Source organism: Muscardinus avellanarius, assembly GCF_963383645.1.
Source record: "Muscardinus avellanarius genome assembly, chromosome: 4".
Lineage (NCBI taxonomy): Eukaryota > Metazoa > Chordata > Mammalia > Rodentia > Gliridae > Muscardinus > Muscardinus avellanarius.
Genome location: NC_137789.1, coordinates 30,985,654 through 31,011,950, shown reverse-complemented (window position 1 = coordinate 31,011,950; position 26,297 = coordinate 30,985,654). Strand labels below are relative to the sequence as shown.

The 26,297-nt window shown below is 39.0% G+C and overlaps 1 protein-coding gene across 1 annotated transcript; it reads left to right on the top strand.

Moving 5' to 3' along the window:
* Positions 1-234: 234 nt before the first annotated feature.
* On the top strand, positions 235-3,180 carry LOC308261815 (nonsense-mediated mRNA decay factor SMG5-like; the record flags this gene model as incomplete). Its single annotated transcript, XM_080693967.1, has 1 exon — positions 235-3,180. The coding sequence occupies one exon, from the start codon at positions 235-237 to the stop codon at positions 3,178-3,180; it is 2,946 nt and encodes a 981-aa protein (XP_080550093.1).
* Positions 3,181-26,297: the final 23,117 nt, after the last annotated feature.

The window sequence follows — 26,297 nt, the reverse complement described above, 5'->3', positions numbered from 1 at the left end:
ATTGAGTCTCAGAATCCCAAAGTAGGGGAAGCCAGTGAGTGTGGAGGAAGTCATCCAGTCTAACCTGTGGAGTGAAAGTTGGCTTGCTAGAGGACAGTATGCTTAGGCAGAGGTCTGAGGGATGCTCTGTCTAAATAGGCTTGTATATTCCTACACTGTTGTTTCAGTTGTTATTATAAAGCACTAAAAGGAACTTTTTGTCTTTTAAGCATCACTGGAAAACAGTCCAGCTCCATGGAGAGAAGCCAGGCAGACTCCCCCACGGCCAGACTCCTCTACCAGGAGGTCTGCTGGGCAGCTCAGCGTCTCGATCTGTTCCTTCGAAAGGGAAATGCTCACAAAGAGGTGTTCAAGCCACACGTCCTGGCCCTCAGGGACACGGTTCAGCAAGCCTGCATTAAACTCATGTTCCTGTACCCGGTGGCTTATGGGAGAAAGGCAGAAGAGCTGTTATGGAGGAAAATGTACTCTGACATTGTCATGACGCTAATGATGACCAACAAAAAGCACACAGACACCTTCAAGCACTGGGAGAGCCCTTTGCGGGCTCACCTCAAGGGTGGCCTCAAATTCTATGAGCATCTCTTCCTGTTCCTTCAGGGGCACTACGAGCTGAGGCTCCAGAGCTGCATAGATTGGCCGCACAGTGCCATCCACCTGATTGGCTGGAAAAAAGCAGGGCCCACGTCGGAGGAAGAGGTCACCTGGGCTCGCATGGCCTGCCATCGCTGCCTGCTCTACCTGGGAGACTTGTTCCGCTATCAGAATGAGTTCCTAGACCTGGCTACAAAGGACTTGGCAGAAAGATGCTATTACCGAGCCCTGTCAGTGGCTCCGCACATGGGTATGCCCTTCAACCAGCTGGGGGCCCTCACGGGGAGCAAGTACTATGGTGTGGAAGCCACTTACTTCTATCAGCGCTGTGTTCACTCAGAAGTGCCTTTTAAAGGGGCAGCTTGGAACCTCAAACGACTCTATGACCACGCGGGGAAGAGGTACAGCAGTCTGAAAAGGTACCAGGGCAAGAAACTCTCCCGTGGCCAGAGGCAGTGTTGGGATAACAAAAGGCTGCTGGTTAGCTTCCTCTACCTTCAGAGCCTCCTGCAGCCACAGAGGAAATTCAAAGTGGCCAGGCTGATTGCCCTGTGCCAGCTGGTTCTGGAAGACTTCCGTCTCTGTCTTTCATATCGTCCGTGTCTGTCTGACCTGCACCAGGCTGGTATGGAGGGAAAGCCCCCCAAAGGCTATTTGTTTCTCCCGGACCTGCTCATCTTCCACATGGTGGTCCTTTGCCTTATGAATGTGCACAGCCTGAGAAAAATGGGCTCGAAGCAGCACAAGCCAGCTGTGATCTTCACCTTGACCCTCTTCTCTCATCTAATTCAACACGTGAATGCTCGGATCCAAGGAGAACTCCGGAAAGGGAAGGTGACCACGGAGATGGCTGGCCCCAGTGAAATAAACCAAGAGAAGGAGACTGGGGAAGAACGCTGTGACTTTCCAGCCTCCTGGCCCCACCATGGCAGATCCCAGAAGAGCCGTGGGTGGTCCTGTGTTTCTAGTGCAGGTTACAACTCAGAGGCTGGTTTTCACTCTTGCGGTGACTCAGATGAAATGGAGGAAGAGGACGACGCATCTTCAAGTTCACAGAGCCACTCCGAAACAAGCAGTGACACGTCTCATTCTGATTCAACTGATGAAGAAGGCAGTGGCTCCCCAAGTCCAGAAGCAATGCGGGCAAGGGAGGCCACACCCAAACATCAAGCTGTGCATCCCAGGAATAAACTGAAGGCCCATCAGTCTCCCAGTCGTCTCCTAGATCTCCTGAAAACATCTATATCTGCAAATCTGCCAGCTCCATTGAGCCAGAAGAGCCCAGGGAAACACACCGTGCACTTGGCTCCTGTCTTCAGTCGCAGCCTTCTGATGCACCAGCCTGAGGCCAACCTTGCCTCCAGTGGTACCTTCTGCAACCAGGAGGAAATGAGCAGCTTTCCTGAGATAGAGTTTCACACTGGTTCCTGCTCGGGACAGAGTACCTCCCTTGGCCAGACTCACAACAATCTCCAGACTGTTCAAAAGAAATTGCAGATCCTCTCAGCGGAGGGACTACTGCCCACCATAAAGGTGGTCCTGGGCTGGCTCCGCATCAACCACAGCCTCCTCACCTCACACTGGCGGAGTTCGCTGATCCTGTGGGAGCACCTGCAGGTGCTGCTGAACCTATTGCCCTCAGTGGGAGACCTTCAGCAGCCAGGCCTGGGCCTGTCCCGCCATCTTCATGACCTGTTGCAGAACTGTACAGGCCCACACCTCCCCAGGTTCCTTCAGCTCCCCGAGGACATTGCCTTGTGCCAGCACAGTCCACTGCAGGTTTCCCAGGAGATGGTGGGCTTAGAACAGGACGTGCCTCTGCTCAGCAGCCAAGATGAAGCTGCTGTGCGCATCTATTTCATCAGAAGTTTTGGCCACTTTGCAACTAGACTCCCGGGACAGTTCCTGAGGTTTGACTCCAAGCTAGGTGTGTTTGTGAGTGGCACACTTGAAGGACCAGAAAATACACCTCAGCAGCTTGCCCAGAGAACTTCAAGGATCAGGTTTTCCAAAGACATCGTGCAACTCTGGCTCCAGCGGGAAGTGGCACTGCTTGAGAAGACCCTTAGGGGCCCCCAGACTCGGTCAGCATTGACTCCTTATCTGTTCCCTGACCCTGGGGCCCTCTGTGAGCATCTTCCAGTCATCCAGCAACTGGCCACCAGTGGTAAGTTCTTCTTCATCATACCGAAGATTGTGGTGGACACACTGTATATCCTGCGGGGGGAAGATCGGAGGGCCAGGGCAGCCATCGCTTTTCTTGAGGGTGAACTTAAAAAAGGGAACCCGTACATTCTCTGCCAGTCCTTTGTGTCTAAGAGGTTGGTGAGGCCCAGGATGACCAAGCCAGACTCTGATGCCTGGGATCTTTATAATATTCTCGACTTCTGCAAAAGTCTGTTGGATTCATCCAGGCCAGGGACACCTGATCCCAGCAGCATGGTGACCATTATCACTGGCATCTGTTTGGACAACCCCAGGAATTTCTCCTACCCTCTGCAGTTGGTGCTGGGCACAGCAACTGAAGCTGGCGTGGAAATCAAGAACATCCTGCACTTCCACAGAGAGTGGAAGGTGATCAGCTGATGTGGTCTGGGCTCTCCTCTCCTCCGCCTTTTGCACTTACAGGTCACTGTCTGTTTGTCTCATTTAGCACCTAATGCTAAGGTAGACGTTGTGTAGATGAATACTCACATACCATAGGCAGATTTTAGTGTACCAGCTTCTAGAGGCCACTGTATGGCCTTTCTTGTCTTCTTGGCTTAATACCATGTTATATATAGGAAAAATCTCAAGATCCACTCACTCAGTGCTTAGTGTTTTTATGGTAAAGTAGCAGGTTCAGGGTCCCAAGAGCACATCTGGCTCTGTGGACTTTCTGTAATTTGCTTAGTTCTGTTTTGTGACAAGAAACTTTTAATGTTTTATTTTGACAAGGCCATTACTGCTATGGAAGGTAGGCCTCTTGTTATCTCTGAAAGCTCAATAAATATAAAGCTAAAATTCATGGTTGTGGTGAAAAATTTTATTGCAATTTCTGGTCATGTCTTCCTCATTTTATGCTGAATTCAGGATTTCACTATTGAGTAGACCTGGGTAAAGAGTCCACACTGCTATAATTTGACTTTTTAAAAAAATTCTTCTGAGCATGATGGCAAGACTCCCCCGGATTGTCAGACTCTGTTACACTTTTTAAAACCTGGGAATAAGCATTTAATGGTATAATTTTGGCATTTCCCCTGCTGAAAAATTTAAACTTTATCATAAAACTATCTCTTGATTGCTCACTTCTTCTTTTTCTTTTCTGGCACCCAGATATTGCTTAAGACTTCCTCTGGGTACCTACCTACCTACTGCAAGAAATAACTTTTCCTACAGTTAGCAAAAGGTGGATGTGTGTCCTGTCAATACTGGATAAAAAGTTTAAAATCTACAACATTACTCTCAGTGAAATGTGTTAAAGGATTAACATCAGTGTTTTCCTTTCTGGCAATTTCTAACTTTCTTCCCTAATATGAGGTCACATTATAAGGCAACATTTATTAGTCTTTCAGAATCTAAAGTTGATGAGGCTTTAGAGTCCTCCTCGGTTACAAACATGTCTTATATTATTGCATAGTTTCAATTGCTTTCTTTAAGAGGTGTTTTTTTAAACCATTGTTCACTTTTTACATTTCCTTTATAATGTTTTTAGTATTAAATTATTAATAATTTTGTGACAAAGATTTTTATATCTGGATTAATTCTTTGGAATACATGACCAAAAATTGACTTACTGCATTAAAAATTATACATGTATATTATTTTATATGTGCATATTATAACTTAAGAGACAGTGCCAAAAATAATTTATTACCAAAAGGGGATCAAACATTCTCTAAGATTTTGTAGCCTATATTTTTCAACAACTATAGTATGAGCATATTCTTTTCTATTCTTTTAAAGATGATTTAAAATGATCATCACAATTTACTTAACAATTCTCCTATTTTTGGACACTTTACATTTTTTCCTATTATAAATAATGTAAATAATTTTTGCATGGGTCCTTGATTATTTGAATCCATTCCTAGACTTAGAGTGACTGAAGCAAGAGAAAGAATATATTAAAACCCTTTATGGTACTAATATGATATAATGATAATGGTACTAAATTGACCTCTAGAGAGGTTGCAGGAATTTTTACCCTAAAGACTATGTGTGCATAGTTCCCTGTATTGAGAGATTGAAACTACTAACATAGTGGATATACTATTTTTAATTTTTCCCCCACATCCCTTCTCATTTTAATATTAGGTCTTATGCTTTCTTATTTTTTATTGTCCTGATCTGTAACCACATCAAAAGCATACGAGAGTGTGAATTTAATTGGATCCTAAATACAATAGCCTAAATCAGACAGTTGACTGCTCCTGCATTTTTTTGTCTTGCTTGCTGAAACCTGTGAGATACAGTGTTTTATTCTTAAAAAGGAACTATTAAAACTGATGGCTTGAGATGGGAGAAAAATAGCTCAAAGCATGCAATGGGGTGAAACAGAATAAGAGAATAAGAATAAATTACTTTAAAAATGCACACAGAATTGTCTTTCTGGTGGGAGATAATTGGTATTTTCACATAGGAAAAAAATGATCATTCATCACTGTGAAAAAGTCCCCTTTCAACAAACTTGGTTGGCAGGCTCTGAATTACATTTGGGAAGTTCACTAAATAATACGAATGGGATGAGGCCAAGGCAAGCGAGGCTAGTGTTTAACCGTAGATACTGTGTCTCATAGCAGGTTTTGGTTCCTTTGAGCCCGGGGACTCTGTCCTATTCTCTTCCTCATTGCTAAGAAATTGTTCATTAGTGATGCTGCATATCATCCTCTCAGAAACCAGCAGTGATAGCAGCAAACAACCACCATAGTTCTACTAATTAAAACCATTATATTTCTTTTTTACATGCAGAGAAACAAGAAGAAAGTTTCCTATTGCATTCTGTGACATTTTATTGCTTTTTTGGTAGGTATCTTGAAACTCTGTTTGCTGGCTATGAGCAGACAGCCCTAGTCTGGGTTTAGGAAAACACTGAAAAGCAGTAGGGCTGCTTTGGAGATATCATTGCTGTGACTTTAGGCCACATGCCAAGGATGCCTGTTTATATGGCTTGCTGATTACTGAGTGTTAAAGATCTTGATGAGTCTAGGCAAGAGTTAGGGGCAAAGAGGGAATATGTTCTTAATGGTGGGATTGGTTTTTGTTTGTGTAGAATGAGCAACTGGAAGTCAATTCCTGCTACTTGAACCAGCCAGGCAAAGTCCTTTAATAAAGATTATTTATTGGTTTTACAGAGTCCTTTAATAAATATCTTAGATTACTGACTGTTCCACCCATCCTAAAAGTATTGTTCTGTTAATAGTCTCTTGACCTAAGCCTGTGAGATTGTGGAAAACAGTTTATCTAAGTCCCCTCTTAGCTTTTCCTCTTCACCACTGTATATAAGAAATGGTCTACTCCACAGAAAAAATTTTAAATAGTAGAGTACCTAAATTTTAGTATTTGTAGTGAGACTCACTGGGGAAAATAACTTTTAGCAGCTTGTGCATTATCACATTATTTTCTGAAGAAAGTCCATTGATGGTTCAATGAATGAGAGTTGATTACGATCAGAAATTATTCCTTAGATAGCTATGGTAGGAAAGGAACTCTATTAGCCAAAGGTTTCTTTCTTTTCACCCTAGAAAGAATTGAAATAGTATTTTTTAAAAACATATAACAAAAGTAAAATAAATGCACAGACCTGTGGCTACTGACTTACCTGATATTTTACTCCTAATATAGCTGGTTGTAAATTTACCCAAAGTAGACCTGGCTTAGTTATAAACACCCCAAACAAAGAGCAACATATCCAGTAGAGGAGGAACAGAATGTCTCAGTGAAGGTCAACAAGCATATAGAGGGCAGCTTGTGGAATACAGAAATATCCCTACTCTTCCTCCATCATCATCATCATCATCATCATCATCATCATTATTATTATTATTATTATTTTATTTTGGTACAGGGGATTGAACCCAAGGGTATTCTACCTCCAAAAAAATACCCCCAATTCTTTTTATTTTTTATTTTAAAACAGGGTCTTGCTAAATTGCTGAAGCTGTTCTTGAACCTCTTATCCTTCTGTTTAGCCTCCCTGTTTAGCCAGTTCCACTAGCAGAGAGCCTCTTCTCCCATCTATTGTCATGGTGATGTGCAAACTTTCACCTTTACCAAGATGCCCCAGGCAAGGGAAGTTTAGTAGGGGGAGACAGTGTCCCTGACAGCAGGTTTAAAACTCTTGAGAGGATATTATACAAGAAGAAATTGCTTTAAATAGAAAGACACTGAGTTTTTATTTCTAGGCAAATTTAACATTTTGGCTATAATAGGCTTGAAAGTAAATTATGTTTAGATAATAACTAGCGCTAGTATATATGAGCTATAGTTAAAAAATTTCAGTGTCACTACAAATATGTGTTATATGTGCTTTTTTTTAAACCATCCAGAAGCTATATTTATTGTGGCTGAACAATATATTTTGATGTAATAATTTCTCTTATAAACTTAAGACTAATATTTTCACTGTTCTCTCGATATTTCTGCTGGGTTTTTCCATCTATCTGAAATTCAACACATCTGGAAGTAAAGTCATTATTTCTACCTGAACTAGCATTTTTTGTGGTCTTCATATTTTTATTATTTTATTTTTTGTTGATGACTTATGATTTTAACTGATAATGGGATTCATTGTGATACATTTGAATGTGTACATAATATAATTTGGTTATTTTATTAAGTGTCATTTAGCCAAGTTTTAAACACTGGGTCTATTCTTCTAATACTGCTTCAATAAAGAAATTTATAAATCAACACACACAAAGGTACAAAAGAAAGAGAAAGAATAAGAAAGGAGGGAAAGAGGGAAGAGGAGGAAGGAAAGAAGATAGGAAGATACCCCCTTCCCATGTATATTTCTTTCAGGGAATTAGCTTATTTCTGATAAAACTGAAATCTGTAGGCTAGTGGCAATGTTAAAAGCCTTGGGTAAGAGCTGATGTTGTAGTCTAGGCAACACTCTTTTTTCCTAGAGTATATATCACAGTTTTGTTCTTTAGGGTTCTTTGAGTGATTGGATTAGGCCTACCTCAGTATTGAGGTAATCTATACTTAAAGCTGTCTGTAAATATTAACCATAGCAACAAAATACTTTCACGCCAACACTAGATTAGTGTTTAGTAGCTGGGTACTATGGCCTGATCAAATTGATTCATAAAAGTACGCATGACATATCTCCAACAATTTCTCAACTTCCTGAGTGCATCAGGAAGTCGATTTTTAAAAAATTATTAGTTCTAGATCTTATATTTGCTTCTGTGGATCTATGAAAGGTAAGACCTGTTTCTTGTCTTTGAAGAAGTTTTGAAAATAGAAGTTGACATGTAGTCAAATACTTCACAATTGTATTAAAACAAGGCATTATGGGAGAGGAGAGGTAATAACGGCAATTCTATACAGGGATCCCAGAAGAAATACAGTTCCTTGAGTGCTTCTGAGTCTGATGTTTTGATTCGTTGTACCTGCTATAAACCAAATCGTCTTCAGCATATAATGTTATACAGCATGTGTTATATTGAAATTATTTGTCTTTCTCTCTTACTAAACTCTGAGCTCCAGTGGAAAGAACTATACTGTTGTACTTTTTATCATCCTCTCCTTTAAGCCAAGATTTAAACTGGGCATATGTCACATTTAATATATGTTTGTTGACCAAAAATTGCACCTTTATCTAAATTAGTACTTCAGTGTTAGTCTAGGTTAATTTAATGAGTATTAATAATGTTTAGAATCATTCCTGATAGATATTGTTTCTTGCCTTGGGGCTACACTCAATCTCTGAAGATCTGAGTTTAAGTTCATCACCTTTTCTATAAATTTTAAGAAAATGAATTCTTGTTTTGCTTTATTTTTATATAATTTCTTTAATTTTTCTCTATTGAAGTGTAAATGACAAAATTATATTTTATTTTTATGTACAATATGATGTTTTGATATGTGTGTACATTGTGAAATGCTTAAGCCAAACTTGGTACCTACCATGTAATACTAATCAAGCTAGTTCATCTCTGAATTTGGTTTCTTCAACTATCTGTTCCATAATATTAAGGGAATAAAATTGAATAATGTGAACATTTTGTAACGAATGCTCTGCTAAAACATCACTGCCACTTGCAAAACTACTCTCTGCACTGTGACCCAATAGACCCTGAATCCAGGAAGATGACTCACCTTCCATTATTAGATTGGTTTTATATCATCTTGTGGAGTTTTTTTTTCCCCCTCTTTCTTTACTTTGTTCTTGAGAAAAGAAATTACACTCCTTCTTGCTAAGAAACTTAGGGAGACACGTGTATCGCTTCCTGCTTCCTTAGTTGGGTTGTTGAATCAAGACCAAATGGTAAGAAAGTCTGATGATTTCCTACTTAATATTTTATTACATGGCTACTTAGCATATTTTTCTCCTTTTCATTGTGTGTATAAGATTGAAGTTTAAACAACAAAAGGAAAGCCGGGCGTGGTGGTCCACGCTTTGTGATCCCCATGCTTGGGAGGCTGAGACAGGAGGATCACGCAGGTTCAAAGCCAGCCTCAGCTACTTAGGCTCTTAGCAACTTAGTGAGACCCTGTTTCCAAATAAAATATAAAATAGGTCTGGGAGTATAGCCCGGAGGTAGAAAGCCCCTGTGCTCCACCCCCAGCACCACCAATAAATAAATAAATAAATAAATAAATAAATAAATAAATAAACAAACAACAAAAGGAACTTTTTTGTATATTAGTGGAAAATGCTTGCTGCATTTTATTTCTTAAGTGTACATGAAATATATTTCTTAAAGTATTTAGTGAGCTTTTAACTAATATATTTGGCACAAAATAAATGAAAAATATTATGATAAAAAGCTTACAAAACTGGTATGCTGAAACATTCTAGTATGAGAACAATACTAAAACTTATCAAGAAATACCAAAAGCATATATTGACATTATCTTATGTATTAGATATATTTATTTTTGTGGTCCTGGGGATGGAACCCGAGGGCCTCTACCTCTGGGCCACACTCACAACCTATTTTATATTTTATTTTGAAACAGAGTCTCACTAAGTTGCTGAGAACCTCACTAAGTGGCAGAGGCTGGCTTCGAACCTGTGCAATCCTCCTGTCTCGGTCTCCCAAGTGCAGGAATTACAAACGTGAGCCACCCGTCCGGCTTAGATGTATTTACTTATTTATCTATTTTTATTTTTATTTATTTATTTGTTTTTGTTTTTGTGGTACTGGGGTTCCTGGAAACCCTTCTACCTCTGGGCTACACTCCCAGACCTATTTTATACTTTTTTTTTATTTTTGGAAACAGGGTCTCTTAAGCCAACTTGGCTGGCTTCGAACCTGCGTGATCCTCCTATCTCAGCCTCCCAAGTGAGGGGATTACAAGCGTGCGCTACCACGCCTGGCTCTTAGATGTATTTAAATAGAAAACTTTGTAAAACAAATTGATATTCGTGACTTTTAAAGTTTCTTCACATTAAAAAATTCTTAATATAACCTATTACAATTTTAAAGTTAATATGTGATTCTCAGAATGAATCAGATCTACAGAAGTAAATTAATCCTATGAGAACACTCAAAATTCTGGTCTTATAAAATTTTTTTGGTTGTTTTTATTATTAACTCACTTTATAGTTTTGCTATTCTTAAAAGAAATCTGAGACCATCAAATAAAAATGTGTATTCCTGAGGTTATAATAAAATAAAAATGTACCGTAATGTGCCAGGTAGAAATTAATCTTTTCAATTAGTTTTAAAGTTCTCAAGCCGGTGTGGTGGTGGCGCACGCTTGTAATCCCAGCATTCCAGAGGCTGATCCCGAAGGATCACGGTTCGTGGACAGCCTCCATGACTTAGTGAGGCCCTCTGCAACTCAGTGAGACCCTGTTTCAAAATAAAGAATAAAAAGTAGGGCAGGGTGTGTAGCTCGGAGGTCGAATGCCCCTGGGTTCCATCTCCAAACCCACAAAAATAAATAAACAAACAAATAAATAAAGGTCTCAAGCCCAAAAAGCTAAATAAAGTCTATGACAAATTATTATATACTTTAAAATAGCTAGAAGAGAAATGTTTAGTTTCCCAAAACATAGAAATAATAATGTCTGAGGAGATAAAAATGCTAATTACCCTGATTTGATCAGTACACATCTTTATATGTATGGAATTATCATACTGTACCTATAAACATATATATATATATATATATATATATATATATATATAATAAGTTAAAAAATGATTCTTTCAAATATAATTGTTTACAATCTGCCATTGGATCTTGTTATTATTATTATTTTTTGGTACTGGGAATGGAACCTGGGGTCATTCTACCTTCAAGCTACACCCCGAGCCCTATTTTTTTTTTCTTTATTTTGAAACAGTGTCTCACAGAATTGCAACGGACCTCACTAAGTAGCTGAGGTTGTCCTCCAACTTGAATCCTCCTGTCTCAGCCTCCCAAATGCTGGGATTACAAGTGTGTGCCACCACTTCTGGTCTGATCTTATTCTTTACAAATCAGGAGAACACTACGTAGTTCACTTCAGGACATCCATCTTGATTTTACTCCATACCTATGAGTACTTCTTGGCTCCTCAGGAAATGCCAACATGTACTTTTTTAAACTTCCAGATTTTCTCTCCAGTGGGCTGTGCCCAATGCCAATGCTTTCTCCTTTCCCCTAATTAAGTCGCTATCACACAATGCAGGAGAGTCGGGATTTGGAGCCTGAACATTCTGCTTTCGTCGCTTCTAAAGCAAAGGTATTGGGTGAGTTTTCATTTTTCTAGGTTGATATCCTTACAGACTTGTCACGAAGATCAGACAGCCAAAGTGCATAAAGCCCTTCGTATGGGGCCAGGAAGATAGTGGTAAAAATATATCTGTGAGTTATGACTCTTGAATTATTACTCTAACTAGAAAGTCTGATTGGTTTGTTCTGTATCAAAACCAAATACATGCGATCTAGGGCAGAGTATTTCTGGGTAAAAATTTAATTCTATCTTCTTATTTTATAAGGAAACTTCTGCCTTCGACTTACAATAAAATAAAAGACCCTGAAATATAATGCTAATATAAGACTTGCCATCGTCAACTAACCATAGAAAGTTAGAACTGGGAAGATCTATATAAATGACATAGGGCAATGTTTCTTTGAAAATGAGGCCGCTGAGACCTGGAGATTGACTTGTCAATGGTTATATAGTCAAGGAGTTGTAAAGTAAGCGTTTCTGCCTTGGCTCATTCTTTGATAGAAGCAAGACTCAGAATTTTTATCTTCTTTAGCTCAGTAATCCAGTAGATTTATATAATCTAATAATACAAGAATTGTGTTTTTCAAATGATCTTGAAAATTTGAACTGTATCTGCTACAACATTAAAAATATTAAAGACCATATGGGTAGATAAAGGTTTTTGGTCATTGTTTGTTTTTAGTACTGGAGATTGGTTCCAGGGACGTTATACCTGTGAGCCATTCTGCCAGCCCTATTTAATTTTGCAAAAGGGTCTTGTTAAGTTGCTGAGGCTTGCCTTGAACTTGCAATCCTCCTGTCTCAGTCTCCCAAGTACTAGGATGATAGGTGTATGCCACTGCCCCTAGCTAAATATAGTATTTTGATAATGAAATACTACTGATTATTTATTCTCATTTTTCATCTTCTAATGAAATGAATAATATCAGATTGGATGGACTTATCTGTAACTGGCTGACTTTGGTTCATTTTTATGATATCTAGTTTAAGAACTCCCACTATGCTCTCTGAGGACTTGGTGTCAGGAACGAAAGATGGCTCTCAAGTCAGAGCAGATGTGCAACCACTTCCTCCTCTCCAGCTTGGCTCATCTGTCATAGAATCACTAGTCTACACAAACATTTGAGCTTTTTGATCACTGCCTTAAAATAAAATGACATTCAGAATGAGAATATGGCTTAGAAATCTTACTCCAAATGAACTGGTCTTTCCTTTCTTTGGTTGTTTGGACATAAACCAGAACAAACCAATCAGGCTGAGTAGACACATCATGAATAAAATTTGTTTTCTTGGTGCAGGACTGTGTATGCTATCTCTTTAAGAAAATCTTACCAATGGCACACACCTTGCATAGACTGAGCCATATTCTATGGCTCCAAATCTTTTTATTTTCTTCTCTGGGGATAGAATGCCCATTTCCTAACTGGAGTGTCTGTTCAATGTGTGTGTGTGTGTGTGTGTGTGTGTTTGTGTGTGTGTGGGTGTTCATTCTGAGCCTCGAAGTAAGATTAAGCAAGTAATAAATGTTTAAATGGCTTTACCTTAAATTAAAAATTCATTTATTCTTTTTTTTTTTGTGGTGCTGGGAATTTAACCCGGGGGCATTCTACCTACAAGTCCTTTTTATTTTTTAAATAGAGTTTTGCTAAGTTGCTGAGAGCCTCACTATGTTGCTGAGGCTGTCTCTGAACCTGCAATTCCTTCTGTCTCAGCCTCCCAAGTACTGACATTCTAGGGATGCACTCCCGACCTGTGTTTTTTCACCAGAGTTTAAACACTGGTGAAATGGACAGATGCTGATGTCTCACAGCATTTGTCCAGCTTGGTGGAGTGATGTTTTTGTTCTATCCTAGCAGACTCTGAGGCATCTTCTTTACAGTTTTCAGTTTGATGTTTTCTGCTATCATTTGGTTTAGCTATTTCTATTTATTATGACTTAAAAGAAGAACGATATCACTCTGGGCACAGAATTCAATAATAAAACTGTGATATGTATTCTGGAGGATTCACAGAAAGTAATCCAAAAGTAAAAATGACGAATTGCAAGCAGGGAACTGCCAACCCGAGTAAGTCTATTTTAAATGAAGATATTTTTTAACCATTTTAATTTATGAAATAAAATCTTATCACTTTAAAATTAGAAGGTACTTCAAATAATCTCAAAATCAATGAAAGGATTACTCACTTGAACTATGGAAATAGCAAATATCAGCTGTGCAGAGAGAATGATACCAGTTAGAGTATATATAAGACATTTGTTATATATATATATATATATATATATATATCATATATATATATATATATATATATATATATATATATATATATATATATATATAATGTTTGTTCCAGCAGAAACTAGCTGTTTCCATTTTGATGAAGAGCCTCTAGTCTTTCTGGCTTCTGTAGTGGGAATCCTGGGTTTAAAATGAGATCAAGTTTTTAAGTTGTCACTAAGTGAACATCATTTAGAATTTTCCTGCCTTTAAAAGAGCTCCTCAGTAATTTCTCTCTAATAGCAGGCAAGCAGGGCCAGGAAGAGGCATGATGAAGCTAATGAAAATTTAAAGTGCTCTCCATTTTCTGCTGGCTTGGGAAAAGCCTACAGAGCAATGCCACTTTCCACAGAAAATGACATGTCTCCTTAAGGGACTGAAACAAAGATGTGAGGAAAGTAAGTCTTTTGGTTCCTCGAAACACAGCTTTCTCAAATTTGTAACAAGAATTCCTGGCGCAATTTTGATTTTCTTATGCTAAGCGGTCACTTAAACATCACAATTTTAAAGATGAAAAGCCAGAGACTGATATTCCTATATTTAAATAGAACTGTTCTTATAGATGTCAGCTATATAGTTTACGAAATTTCCACTGAAGCTATCTGCTTTTAAGTGTTGAACTGGACCTACCTACTTAAGCAATTGTCCTGTAAGTTATTTTCTGTTTTTTCTGTTTTGGTACTGGGGGATGAACCCAAGGACATTCTACTTCTGAGCTATACCCCTAGACATTTTAAATTTTTTTTTTTTTCTGAATCAGGGTCTTGCTAAGTTGTGCTTTGATACTCCTGTTTCAGCTCTCAAGTATTGGTATTATAGACAAGCACCACTGCTCCTGGCTCCAGGATATATATTTTTTAAATTAGGAACATTTTCTAAATTAGAAAGTCTCCTAAGCCACACAATACCTTAGTGTTTTGCAGAAGGAAGGACACTTTCTGTTTGGGTTTATCCAAAATCAGACTCTGAGAGAGTGGTACAACTATGTTTATTTCTCCTAAAGGAGGTGATCCCAGGAAACACAAAAGAAGGTATGGGAAACTGAGAAGAAAGAAGGAGAAATGTCAATAAAGAAAGCATGATGAAATGTGTTACAAGACTCAGTTCCTTTGTGGATCTTTTGAGAAACATATAGGATGTAGTTCAGTATCATCTCTCCCATAGAAGAAGAAAATGGATTATTTATCCATCTACTCTCATGTCTCATTAATTTATTGCTACCTGGTGCTTCAGCGAACCTTACACATGCAGAAATCTCTCTGGCACTGCCTGAAAACCTCAGGCAGAGAGAAGCAGAAAGAACCAGCACCCGAGGTTCTGGTTCCAGGAGCCATCGGCAGCTGCATGTCAGCTCAGAGTGGACGGAGAGGTCATGGGACACACCATCGACCGCTCTAGTCTGTCTTTTGCACCATTCACGTTCACAAATCCACACACTCTTATTGACTCTACAGGATACTAGCCAGTCACCATCTCCAATAAAGACCTAACTGGAGGCTTCATAACAGAAGACACAGTCCTGGCTGCTGAGGTTCATCAGAGGCATAATCAACACCTATTTTCTTCCTCCTCTTCGGCGCCTTTTAGATCTCTCTCCCTCTCGGCCAGCACTTTACAGATCTAATGAAACAGCAGTAGGCAGCCTGAGAGTCTGTTCCCTCCCTCCCTCCTTATCTTTTATTTTTATTTTTTAAATTATTTTTTTGTGTGTAGTACTTGGGGTGAAACCCAGGGGCTTTTCTACCTCCGGACTATACTCCCAGACCTATTTTTATACTTTATTTGGGAACAGGATCTCACTAAGTTGCTGAGAACCTCACTAAGTAGCTGAGGCTGGCTTTGAACCTGTGCGACCCTCCTGTCTCCGCCTCCCAAGCGCTGGGATTACAAGTGTGCGCCACCACGCTTGGCTCCTTCTTATCCTTTATTTTACTTCTGCTCCCTGAATCTATGCAGGCATAATCCTGATTACCTAATTTTTATTTTGCCATGATTTGCTGCTATGTCCACCTGATGTCATGAGTGACGATCTTGACAATACTCGCTTCCTGGTGGGCAGCTCGTGTTTCATGGTAACTTAGTGTGCTTAGTTATCTCGTCTTCTTAGAGCTAAGGAGCAAGCCACGTAGCGCTTTTCAAATGGCAAGTAGTCAGTGACATTCTACTCTATGTTCGTATTTACTCAGTATTTTAGGCACTACTTGATCTGCTAGGTCAAATGGCCTGAAATGATGTGGCAATTTCACTGTAAGTCTTCTTTTGTCTTAGGCTCTATTCAAAACTGATAGTCTCCTAAAACACCCAATATATGATTTGGAATATTGTTCCCAAATATATGATATGCTGATTCCCCAGTACACAGCAACCTCTTCAATGCTGTATCTAATTGTAGGAGTTATTAACTTGTACTCCTATAGAGAGTACATCTAGGCATACCCAAAGCAAATGGATCCCTAAGAACTTCATCAAAACAATAGGCCCCTGGTCCTTTAGAGAGTCTATCTCTAGCCCTTTGGCATGCTTGTGTCTTAAAATGATGCAGAATGCCTGCCACTTTCTGCTTACCCAGTCCAATCAGCATGCCATCAGTATGTAAACAGGCATTATTTTCTGTGGAAGGTTAAAATGATTCAGGTCTTTTGGATTATGTCATGAATAAGACAAAGAACATTGACACAGTCTGGAGTAAGTAAGTATTTATACCAAATGAATAAAAACTGCTTTTCAATTCTTTCTGATAGATATTAAGATGAATAAATTTGTCAGATCAATAAATGCATACCCAGGGTTGGAGTTTGGAAGATATGTTCTAGTCAGGATGTCAAATTGGGCACAGGAGCCATGACTGGGGACATGGTCTACCATCATCTGCCATGATTTTTCTAAACGTCCAATGACCATATCAGTGAATTGAACTTTAAGTCAGTGAGTGTAACACTGTTTTCTATAAATCGACCCCCCAAAATTTGATTTTCTTTTAGAAAAGGTTTTTTTTTTTTTTTTTGTACTGGGGACTGAACCCAGGGGCATTCATCCTGTAAACTACACCCTGGTTTTTAATTTTTTTATTTTTTGTTTTGAAGCAGAATCTTACTAAGTTGCTGAGGCTGGCCTCAAACTTGTGATTCTCCTGTCTCAGCCTCCCAAGTACTGGGATTACATGTATGGACCACCATCCATGGCTTAGATTTTTAAAATTTGCTATTTTAGGAACTAGTTTCAAGGATTCCACTTGGCTTTTCTATCATAATATCTCTTATTCTCGATAAAGGGACCAATATGAGTGTTCTGCCAGATGCACTAATGACATAGGGAATGACTAGGGGAGTTCAAGGTGTAACTGAATTCTGGTACCTGCCCTAATTTGCTGATTCAAATAATTGGGACAAACCTTTGGGAAGAAGAAAAAAGAAATTTATCAATTTGCTAACAAACCAGAGAAAGCCAGTGAAGTTAAAAGCTCAAAATCAAATCCTAGAATTTCCCAAACAAGGGAACCAAGTTTCTTTTAAGAGCTCTTCAGGATTATGTGGGTTTGTCAGGAGAGACACAACTCATGTCTAAGTTGACCTTGAGTTATTTTTTTCTCTCAGATTCACAGGCACCAGGTGTCCAGCCTTAACTCTTTTGCTTTGTAAACTGACAAGCACCTGTTACTTGTTAACCAAAGGAAAATTGAGGAGCAGGAGGAAAAGAGGGAAGGAAAAATGTCAGCTCTGAAACAGGCCATCTGTTAACTTCCAGGGCCAGAAGCAGGCCACTATTAAAATGAGTGCCACTGGGAGATCGACCTTGGTCTCCATATGCCCCTTCTCTAACAGGTATTCCTTGCAACCCTTTGAGTTTCCTGGTAGCAGTGTCATTTCAGACTCTGTATCAATCAAAGAACTCTCAAAATATATGGGTTTCCCAATTTTCCTGTGGGTAATTACTATATGTCCACATTTCTTTTGGGGGAAAGGACTGAGAGAAGAACATTTTGGCACACACTTGGTGTGGCATTCCAATGATCTTTAGAGAAACCTTATTTTTTATTTATTTATTTTTTGGTGGTGATACTGGGTGTGGAACCCAGAGACATTCTACCTCCGAATTATACTCCCAGACCTATTTTATACTTTATTTGGAAACAGGGTCTCACTATGTTGCTGAGAGCCTCCCTAAGTAGCTGAGGCTGGCTTCGAACCTGTGCGGTCTTCCTGTCTCAGCCTCCCAAGTGTAGGGATTACAAGCATGCGCCACCACGCCCGGCGAGAAACCTTATTTTCACGTGATAGGCTCAAGAGCTAGCTCCTATTTACTGGAAAGAGAAAATGACTTAACCTTGAAGAGCCCTTTCTTCAATATTATTTGATCTTTGCTGTTGCCTAAGTCAATAAGTACCCTTATTCGTGGCTACCTATCTGTCTCGTCTCAAGGAAGACCAGGGTTCTCCAGCTACTGTCACAAACCCCTGTGGTCAAGACCTGCTGGTTGCCTCTCTGGTTCTGCCACTGCATTGTCCCTGACAGTGAGATACCACCATTGGAATCCTGCTATCCCCATTGACACAAGGGTCCTGCTCCATGAAATATCTTCTAGCATCACTCTGGCATGCAGAACAGTGCAGCTTCACAGTGACATCGGTATCCCCCTCACTAATACCCTTCTTGGTGCCTTAGTGAAAGGAGTCTCATTTCAGCTCCTCCCTAGAACCTGGTGGATTTCTGATTTTATTCTGTCTTTTCTGAATCCTTGATCTTTCACTTATTACTCTGCTAAGAAGGTGCTGTATTACAATCTTGGTTACAGTAGGCCATCATCATATCCAATCTCTAAGAAAACCATTAGGTCAGTAAACTATTACCCCCAACACCCCAATTCTTCAAACCCACCAATTTACCAATTTTTTTGTTAATATATATTGTGCTACAGATTTTTCAAGAATAAGCTATTTATTTATAAATGAGACATTTCCGCTTAGGCTGTGCTTAAACTAGACCCTACCAATTGGTCTAGAGTAAGCCATGCATTCTAATCTGAAATGAAAATTGGCTTTAGGTGCAGATAAAATTCTTAGTGCAATGGATTGTGGCCTTACAAAGGACTAAAAAACAAACAGATACACATTATATTTATGATATTAAATTTTTATGGGGGAGGTGGTAAAGGGAAAAATGTCTAAGAAGGTGTTTTTTTTTTTTTTTTTTTTGTGTGTGTGTGTGTGTGTGTTACTGGAGATGGAATCCAGGGGCATTATACTTATCTTATTATACTACATCTCCAGCCCTAATTTTTATTCTTTACTTTGAAACAGGGCCTCACTGAGTTGCAGCAGGCCTCACTAAGTAGTTGAGGTTGTCTGCAAACTGTGATCCTCCTGTCTCAGCCTCCCAAATACTGGGATTAGAAGCATGTGTCAATATGCCCGGCTAGAAGGTTTTTAAGCTAAATGATAATAAAAGAAATGGAAAAACACTAGTTTAGACATAAGACAAAATTTTCTTAACTTTAGCACCATGAACACTTTGGGCTAGATAATCTGTGTTGTGAAGGATGTTCTGTGCATCACATTCTGTTTAGCAGCATCCTGCCTCTCCCCAATAAATACTAGTAGTATTTTCCTCTTTGCCCTGTCATAGCAACAAAAGATGTCTCCGACACTGCAGTGGTCTTCAAACTCTAGCATGCATTAGAACCAACTGACTGTTTATAAAAAAAAATTCTTGAATTCAACCTCCAAATAGAACCTGAGAATTATCTTTCCCAAATGCTCTAAATATATGAGTAATTGCAATACCTGTCCCTTGAGATCATTTTGCAGATTAAATGAAATAGGGCTAAAGACAGCTAGTACAGAATCCATGAAAATGGACCATGATTGGTGTGATCAGGAAGCAGGGGGGAGACCAGTGACTGGAGAAAAATAAGAAAACAGGTGGAGAGGAGAAGTAGATGAGTTATGAGCAGCAGTGAGGTATCCAGTTATGCAGAGAATATTGACTACAGTAAATTTTGACCCTGAGAATGAGGGACAGCCACTGGAGTGATTTGAGTTGAAGAATGACACAATCTGACTTCTGTTGGAAGGGTTTTTCTCTCTCTGCTCTGTGAAGTGCAGACTGAATAGGAACACAAGAGGTGAGATGACCAGTTAAGAGATTATTGCAATTTAGGAAGAGATGTTCTGGGCTTGGAATAAAGTGGAATTGGGAGAAGCATTCAGGGTCCTTGGAATATATTCAAGGAAAGTTGACAGGCTCTGGTGATGATTGAATGAAAAAGATGTTCCCAAGGACTGAGATCAGAACTAGAACATGGACTTTACATTTACTGAGTCAGAGAATAGTGTAGAGGGGGTAAGTTTGAGAAAAAATGCCAACAGTTTAGTTTTGGACATGTAAAGGTTTTGTTATCTCAAGTTGAGATGTTGAGTAGGTGACTGAATATATAAATCTGAAGTTCAGGAGAGGGTGTGGGCTGGAACTATAAATGCCCAGTCATATTCCATTTAGATGATGTTTAAAACACTAGATGAAATTGCCTAAGAATGAGAGCAGATGAGATATGATGGCTGAATCACATTAAAATACAACTTTTAGTGTAATTGGCAACTAACATTATACATAATAAGAAGGTTTATGAAGAATTGTTTAGCAAAATATTCTAAGATGTTTGAAAAATGGCCCACTTAAATGTCCCTTAGTAGGATAATTTGAAGAAAATATTTAAGAAGCTATTACCTTTGGTCTTTGGAATTCACAGGACTGGCAGTATAGACTTACTGAAAAACTAAGCTTAGCTACCTATTATCTATCCATCTATATCCATGATATTTATCTATATCCATGGATTATAATAATTCCCTCCTGAAGCCAATTATAGAAATTAGATAGTCTAAATGTGTTATTATTATATTATTATATTTGAAGATGAATATTGAAATTTGTTTTATGCTGAACAGAAAACTTGTTGATGTATATTTCATGAGCCCTGGTTGTGAGAGAACATTTCATATTGGAATATATGAAAGCTTCTAATCAAACATTTATGTCAGCAAGAGTTTTCTTTTGTGGAAGAAACTTAATGTTATAAAAAATAAAAAGGCATAATGATGCCCTGAAGACACTAATCCATTCTGTGCAAGCTGGAGGGCAGGGAGCAGCCCCAAGGATGGACAGGCTTAAACAACTGCACCGAAGTCACGCCTGAGTCAGAGGTGTGGCTTTACTCTGCCTTCCTCAGAAAGCCTCTTAGCCTTCTATTCTCTTAGACAACTCAGAGCCCATTCTGTTATATCTACATGGAAACAGCAGTTATGAGTGATGAGTGTTTATTTTGACCCTCACTTCCTCCAGAAGTCTCTTAACCTTCTATTTTCTTAGACAGTTTGCAGCCTATTCTGTTATACCTGTTTGGAAACACAGCAGTTATGAGGGTTTACCTTTCAGTTTTCTTGGTCACTTTGATATCCAAATGGGAGGAATCTATGACATTTCATTTCAATGAATATAGCATCTAGTGTGAGCAATTTCTGAAGGGGAGAATATGTCCATTTCAATTGGTGTTGATAGAGTTTTTGTCAGCCCCTATCATTTTCAGCTATTCCAATCTGAGACCCCTGATATCTTTTGGCTATGGACTCATTTTCTCTGTGGTACCTGAATTAATGTTCACAGGAACTGTAAACACCTTAGTAGCCTTCATCATAACTTCTTTTTCTCTACCCTATTCCATCTGCTACATAGTATTTTGAGAATGGAATGAATTTAGTATTCTAATAATGATTACTGGGCTGGTGATTTCAACTTCTTTTCCCCTGTGCCATGTTATTTTCCCCACTTTGGCCTTGCCATGATATTTCCCCCACCTTGTTTTATTCTTTTATTTATTTATTTTTTGCCCACAGACTTGGAATCTGGTTCAAACACAAAGAACGCTGTGTTTCTGAATATCTCAGAAGACTACAAATACTCACTATCCTCTTTCTACGACTTTTTAGTCAGGCTCCAGGTCTGAGTATTGACCCAGTTCCCTCCTGATTCAGTCTAGACTCCTGACTTTAAATATGTATCATTCAACAGAATGGACCAGATTTCTTGAGATGGAGTTATCTTTCTGGAGGTTTTACCTATTATTTATAAATTTCATGTAAATTGCCTATTTCTTTCTCAACAACCAAATGTACAGCGATCTTCTAATTGCTCTACCTGTCTTCCTAGTTGGTTTTCATGGTGCTAACTAGTACCAGAACCACTGTTGTGCAAGTTGGGTACTAAGACAGTATGCTTTGACCACATAAGCATCAGCTCTGTGACATTTTTTATGGGAATATGTCTCCAGGACTTTTTTTTATTCTTCAATTCTTCAGTCTTGCCCTCTCCTCTCTCTAATATTGTGGTTCTATGTTTCTGAAAGTTTCTTATGTCTGTGATCACTCAGATAGAGGTTATTGTTGGATATTTTACATCATGTGTATGGTTTAACAGCATCTTGTATACAGTAATCACTCAATAATTCTTACTTGTAGATGAGACATATTTTAATTCTTTTAATGGGATAATTTGTTCAAATGCTTGGTGTATCTATTATTTGAGATACTGAGAACCTCACTGATCTATAATTGAAATTGGTCCCAACTGAAGATGTCTTATGTAAGAGTAGAGAATAGGTCTGGGGAGACAGGGGATATTTCCCTCAGTTTTCAACACACACATGCTTTTAAAGTACTCATCAGACTGAAGGTAATGTCCTCTGTGCTGAATATTCACTAAAGGGAAGTCATAATCTTATGGAGCTAGTGTCAGCAAAATTGATATTAGCATAGCATTTGGCATGTTGTAAGATTTCAATAATTTGCTGAATAAGTAGATAAAATGTTGAATTAATAAACTACAAAACATTAATATTTATTATAAATCTGCTTTAACTAATACAAAAGGCTCTGAGGATCAAAGAACATAGTTATATAGTCAGAGGATTTCTTCACTTCAGAGACAAGAGTATATTTGAAGTACATAATTTTTGGAGTGGCATGTAAAATTATATTTCTTCTTAAAATATTATCATGCAATGGTCAAATGGTGTTTTATAAATTCAGTTATTCAGACACACTGTCATTAGAGAAGCTTAAATTCACTTTTTTTTAAAGTGAGCAAATCAGAGCCAGTAATAGAACCAGGGCTATGTAAAATTAATTTTATCAGTAGAAGAGAACTTTTAAACTAAGATAAAGAAAAAATGAGATAAAAATTACTTTCTTTTCATTGGAAAAAAGTATAAGGAAATGTGTGTTAATCAGTGTGTGGGGAGGGGATTGTAATAGCCCATATCACATAACACCAACCAGCACACTCAACACTATACCACTCTGACTTTCTTGCTGACTCTTCCCATTTTCTGACCCAATCTGCCTCCCGCTATAACTTCCCAAACTCTTAAACTATACCTCTGTTGTTATTATTCTTATCCTGATTTTAAAAATAACTTTATTGGTACATTATAATTATACATAGTAGCTGGGACTGGTGGCACACACTTGTAATCCCAGCATTCGGGAGGCTGAGACAGAGGATCATGGTTCATTAACAGCCTCAGCTACTTAGTGAGGCTCTTTGCAACTCAGTGAGACCCTGTTTCAAAAATAAAGAATAAGAAATAGGGCTGGGGTATAGTTCAGAGGTAGAATACCCCTGGGTTCCATCCCCAGTATTGCCAAAAAAATTATACATAGTAAATTATTTTAAAAATATCCATTCATAACCTAATTTTATTTCTCATTAAATGAGTAGAGAGTCATTACCATATTTAAATACAGATATGTATATTATCACATATCCATCAGTGCAGCTTTCAACACCACTTGAAACATGCCTATCATTCTAGAGATGGTCCATTTTTCAGTGCTTCTTATTGACACACTTTACTGCAAAGCCATTATAAATGACTGAGGAAAAATTTGGTTAAAAATACATAGTAAATTGAATATGATACAAATATATAATCATAAGGCACTTGGTGTGATTCCCTCAAGATCTCATCCAGCTCCCTCTCCTCCCTGTACATGTTAGTGAGATTGGTACTGATACCTTCATGTATGGTTCAAAGCATTATTTGAACAGTTTGTTTCCTTTATCAAGTCTTCTTTTCCTCTTCCCCACATTCTTACCCCAAACCCCTTTCACTCTTCTGCTGGTCTCTCCCCTCATTTATTCAGAGTCTCTTTTGTCACTTATCTTCTCTCTAGCTTCCACATATGAGAGAAAACACATGACCCTTGAATTTCTGAGACTGGTTGATCTCACTTAGCACAAAATTCTCTAGTTCCACACATTTTTCTACCGATGACACATCTTTTGTTCTTTATGGCTCATTCTTCTTTTGTGTATCCCCATTTTCTTATCTTCTTTTTCTAGTAGATACTTGGCTTTTTCTTGCCACAAGCCAATCCCATTTAGTCTCTTTGAATGAATAGTGTGTTTTTCTCCTAACATTCTTATCTCAGGGCCTGACAAGTCCAGCCCATCAGCGGTAGGGCTAGACAGGAAGTTGAGTGCCAACAACCCTGAACAGCAGCAACACACGGAGCCGGGAGATGTGTCAAGCAGGATCTCATTTATTTTTCTCAGGCAACCCAATTTAAAGCAAAAAAAACCACAAGGGGGATTTCCAACAGGAAACTATTTTAACCTATCAAGCTAAAGGTCACTCTTGCATGCGCAAAGCACATAACTTGTAGCCAATCATTATCCAATGCACGAGGGGTTCACAAGCACGGAAGCATTATATGAACCAATAAGGCTCAACATTACCAAATTGGGCTAGCGGGGGCAAGGGGAGTAGTTACGCCCTCCATATCTGCTCGGCGCTACATGTAGCTGATTCATCGGAAGTTCTGTCAGGCGGTTGTGCAGACCCCAACATCTCCCCCTTCCTTTTTATATATGAGGGCGAAATGCATGGTCCCTGTATTAGGTTGTCCTCTTTTGAGGATCTTACCCGTCATTGGGTACTTATGCTTGATAGCCGCTCATAAGCCACCCCAGCCCCTGTCTTAGGTTGTCCTCCTCTGAGGATCTTACCCATCATTGGATACATGGGGAGCAGAGGAGGGATGTTTATAGTCAGGACGCCAGTCATACTGATTGGGCTCTCTCTCAGTAAGCTTTTGATATTGGATCTCTACTTGATGTATTTTAACTGCCTACAAACTGATCTACTGAGGATACAGGGGCCCAGGGTACAAACAATCAGGAGAGACACAAGGGGGCCCAATAGAGGGGAAAAATAAGACAAAAGCCCATTGAAGCTTGTCCATAATGGGTTGTCTTGTAGATCTTGCTGGTGTTTTTTCATAAAAACAGCATTTTCCCTGTAAAAACAAGCATATGCCTACCTTTTCAGCCATTAATAAGTCTAATCCTTTCTGGTTTTGTAACACTACATCTGTAAGAGAATCTCAAGGTGGCTTGTAAAGTGGATTACTCTGGATAGCCTGTCTATCTATGGGGAGTACTGGGAAGGTATCCCCTCCACAATCACAGGGTTGCCCCATCCTTTTCTTAAGGATATCTCTTGCTTTACCTGGGTCTCCATATCCTTGTATACTATACCTTATTTGTGCTAATAGGATCAGACTGATGAGGATTTTCGTCTCCATTTTGTATCTCTCTTTTTGCAATTAAGAAGAGAGAGCTAATCTCAGGGATCTCTTTTTCCCTGGAATCACAATTATTAGTGCATGGCAGAAGACATTTAATGTCCCTTGCTGGAACCCACAGGAGTCTTTTTTCATCTGGAGGGAAGACACATCCAAATCCCTTCCAGCCATAATCAATGGGTCTGGCCCTCTCCATATGCCCGTGAATGGGTCTTTCCATTTCACCAAGACAGATGTATATGTGATTGAGGATGGCCAATGTTTCTGGAATGGTGAAAGTTCTGGGCTGTATTTTGAAAAATTTAATATATTTAGAGTAAGTAATGCTTTTCTAAGCTGATCATGTGGGGGTAATGAGTCCCCCTTTGTTTTTGTAATTCAACTTTTAAGGTATGATTAAATCTTTCTATAATGGCCTGTCCTCTAGGATTATATGGAATGACCATAGTATGGGAGATATTCCAGGTTTGGAGGAAAATAGCAAAGGCCTTGCCCATAAAACATGGTCTGTTATCCGTTTTTATCTGGTCGGGCAACCCGAGGGTGGCAAAACATTGTAGCATATGACTAATAGCATGTTTGGCCTTTTCTCCTGCGTGGGCTGAGGCTCAGCATGCACGGGAGTAGGTATCGACTGAAACAAAGATATATTTTAGTCTGCCAAAGGGGGAATAATGGGTAACATCAATTTGCCAAAGATTGTTAGGGTGCAATTCTAGAGGTTGCTGCCCGAGATTTGTAGGGGGGGTATTCGAAGGAAGGGTTGGCCGGATCGACAGGTCCGCACAATTTTTTTCAGATCTGTTATTGGTATGTGTGGATACTTGTGTTTTAACCCCCTCCAGTTTGTATGAGTAAGCTGATGAAAATGAGTGGCTTCCATTAGGGTAAAGATAGAGGATGCAAA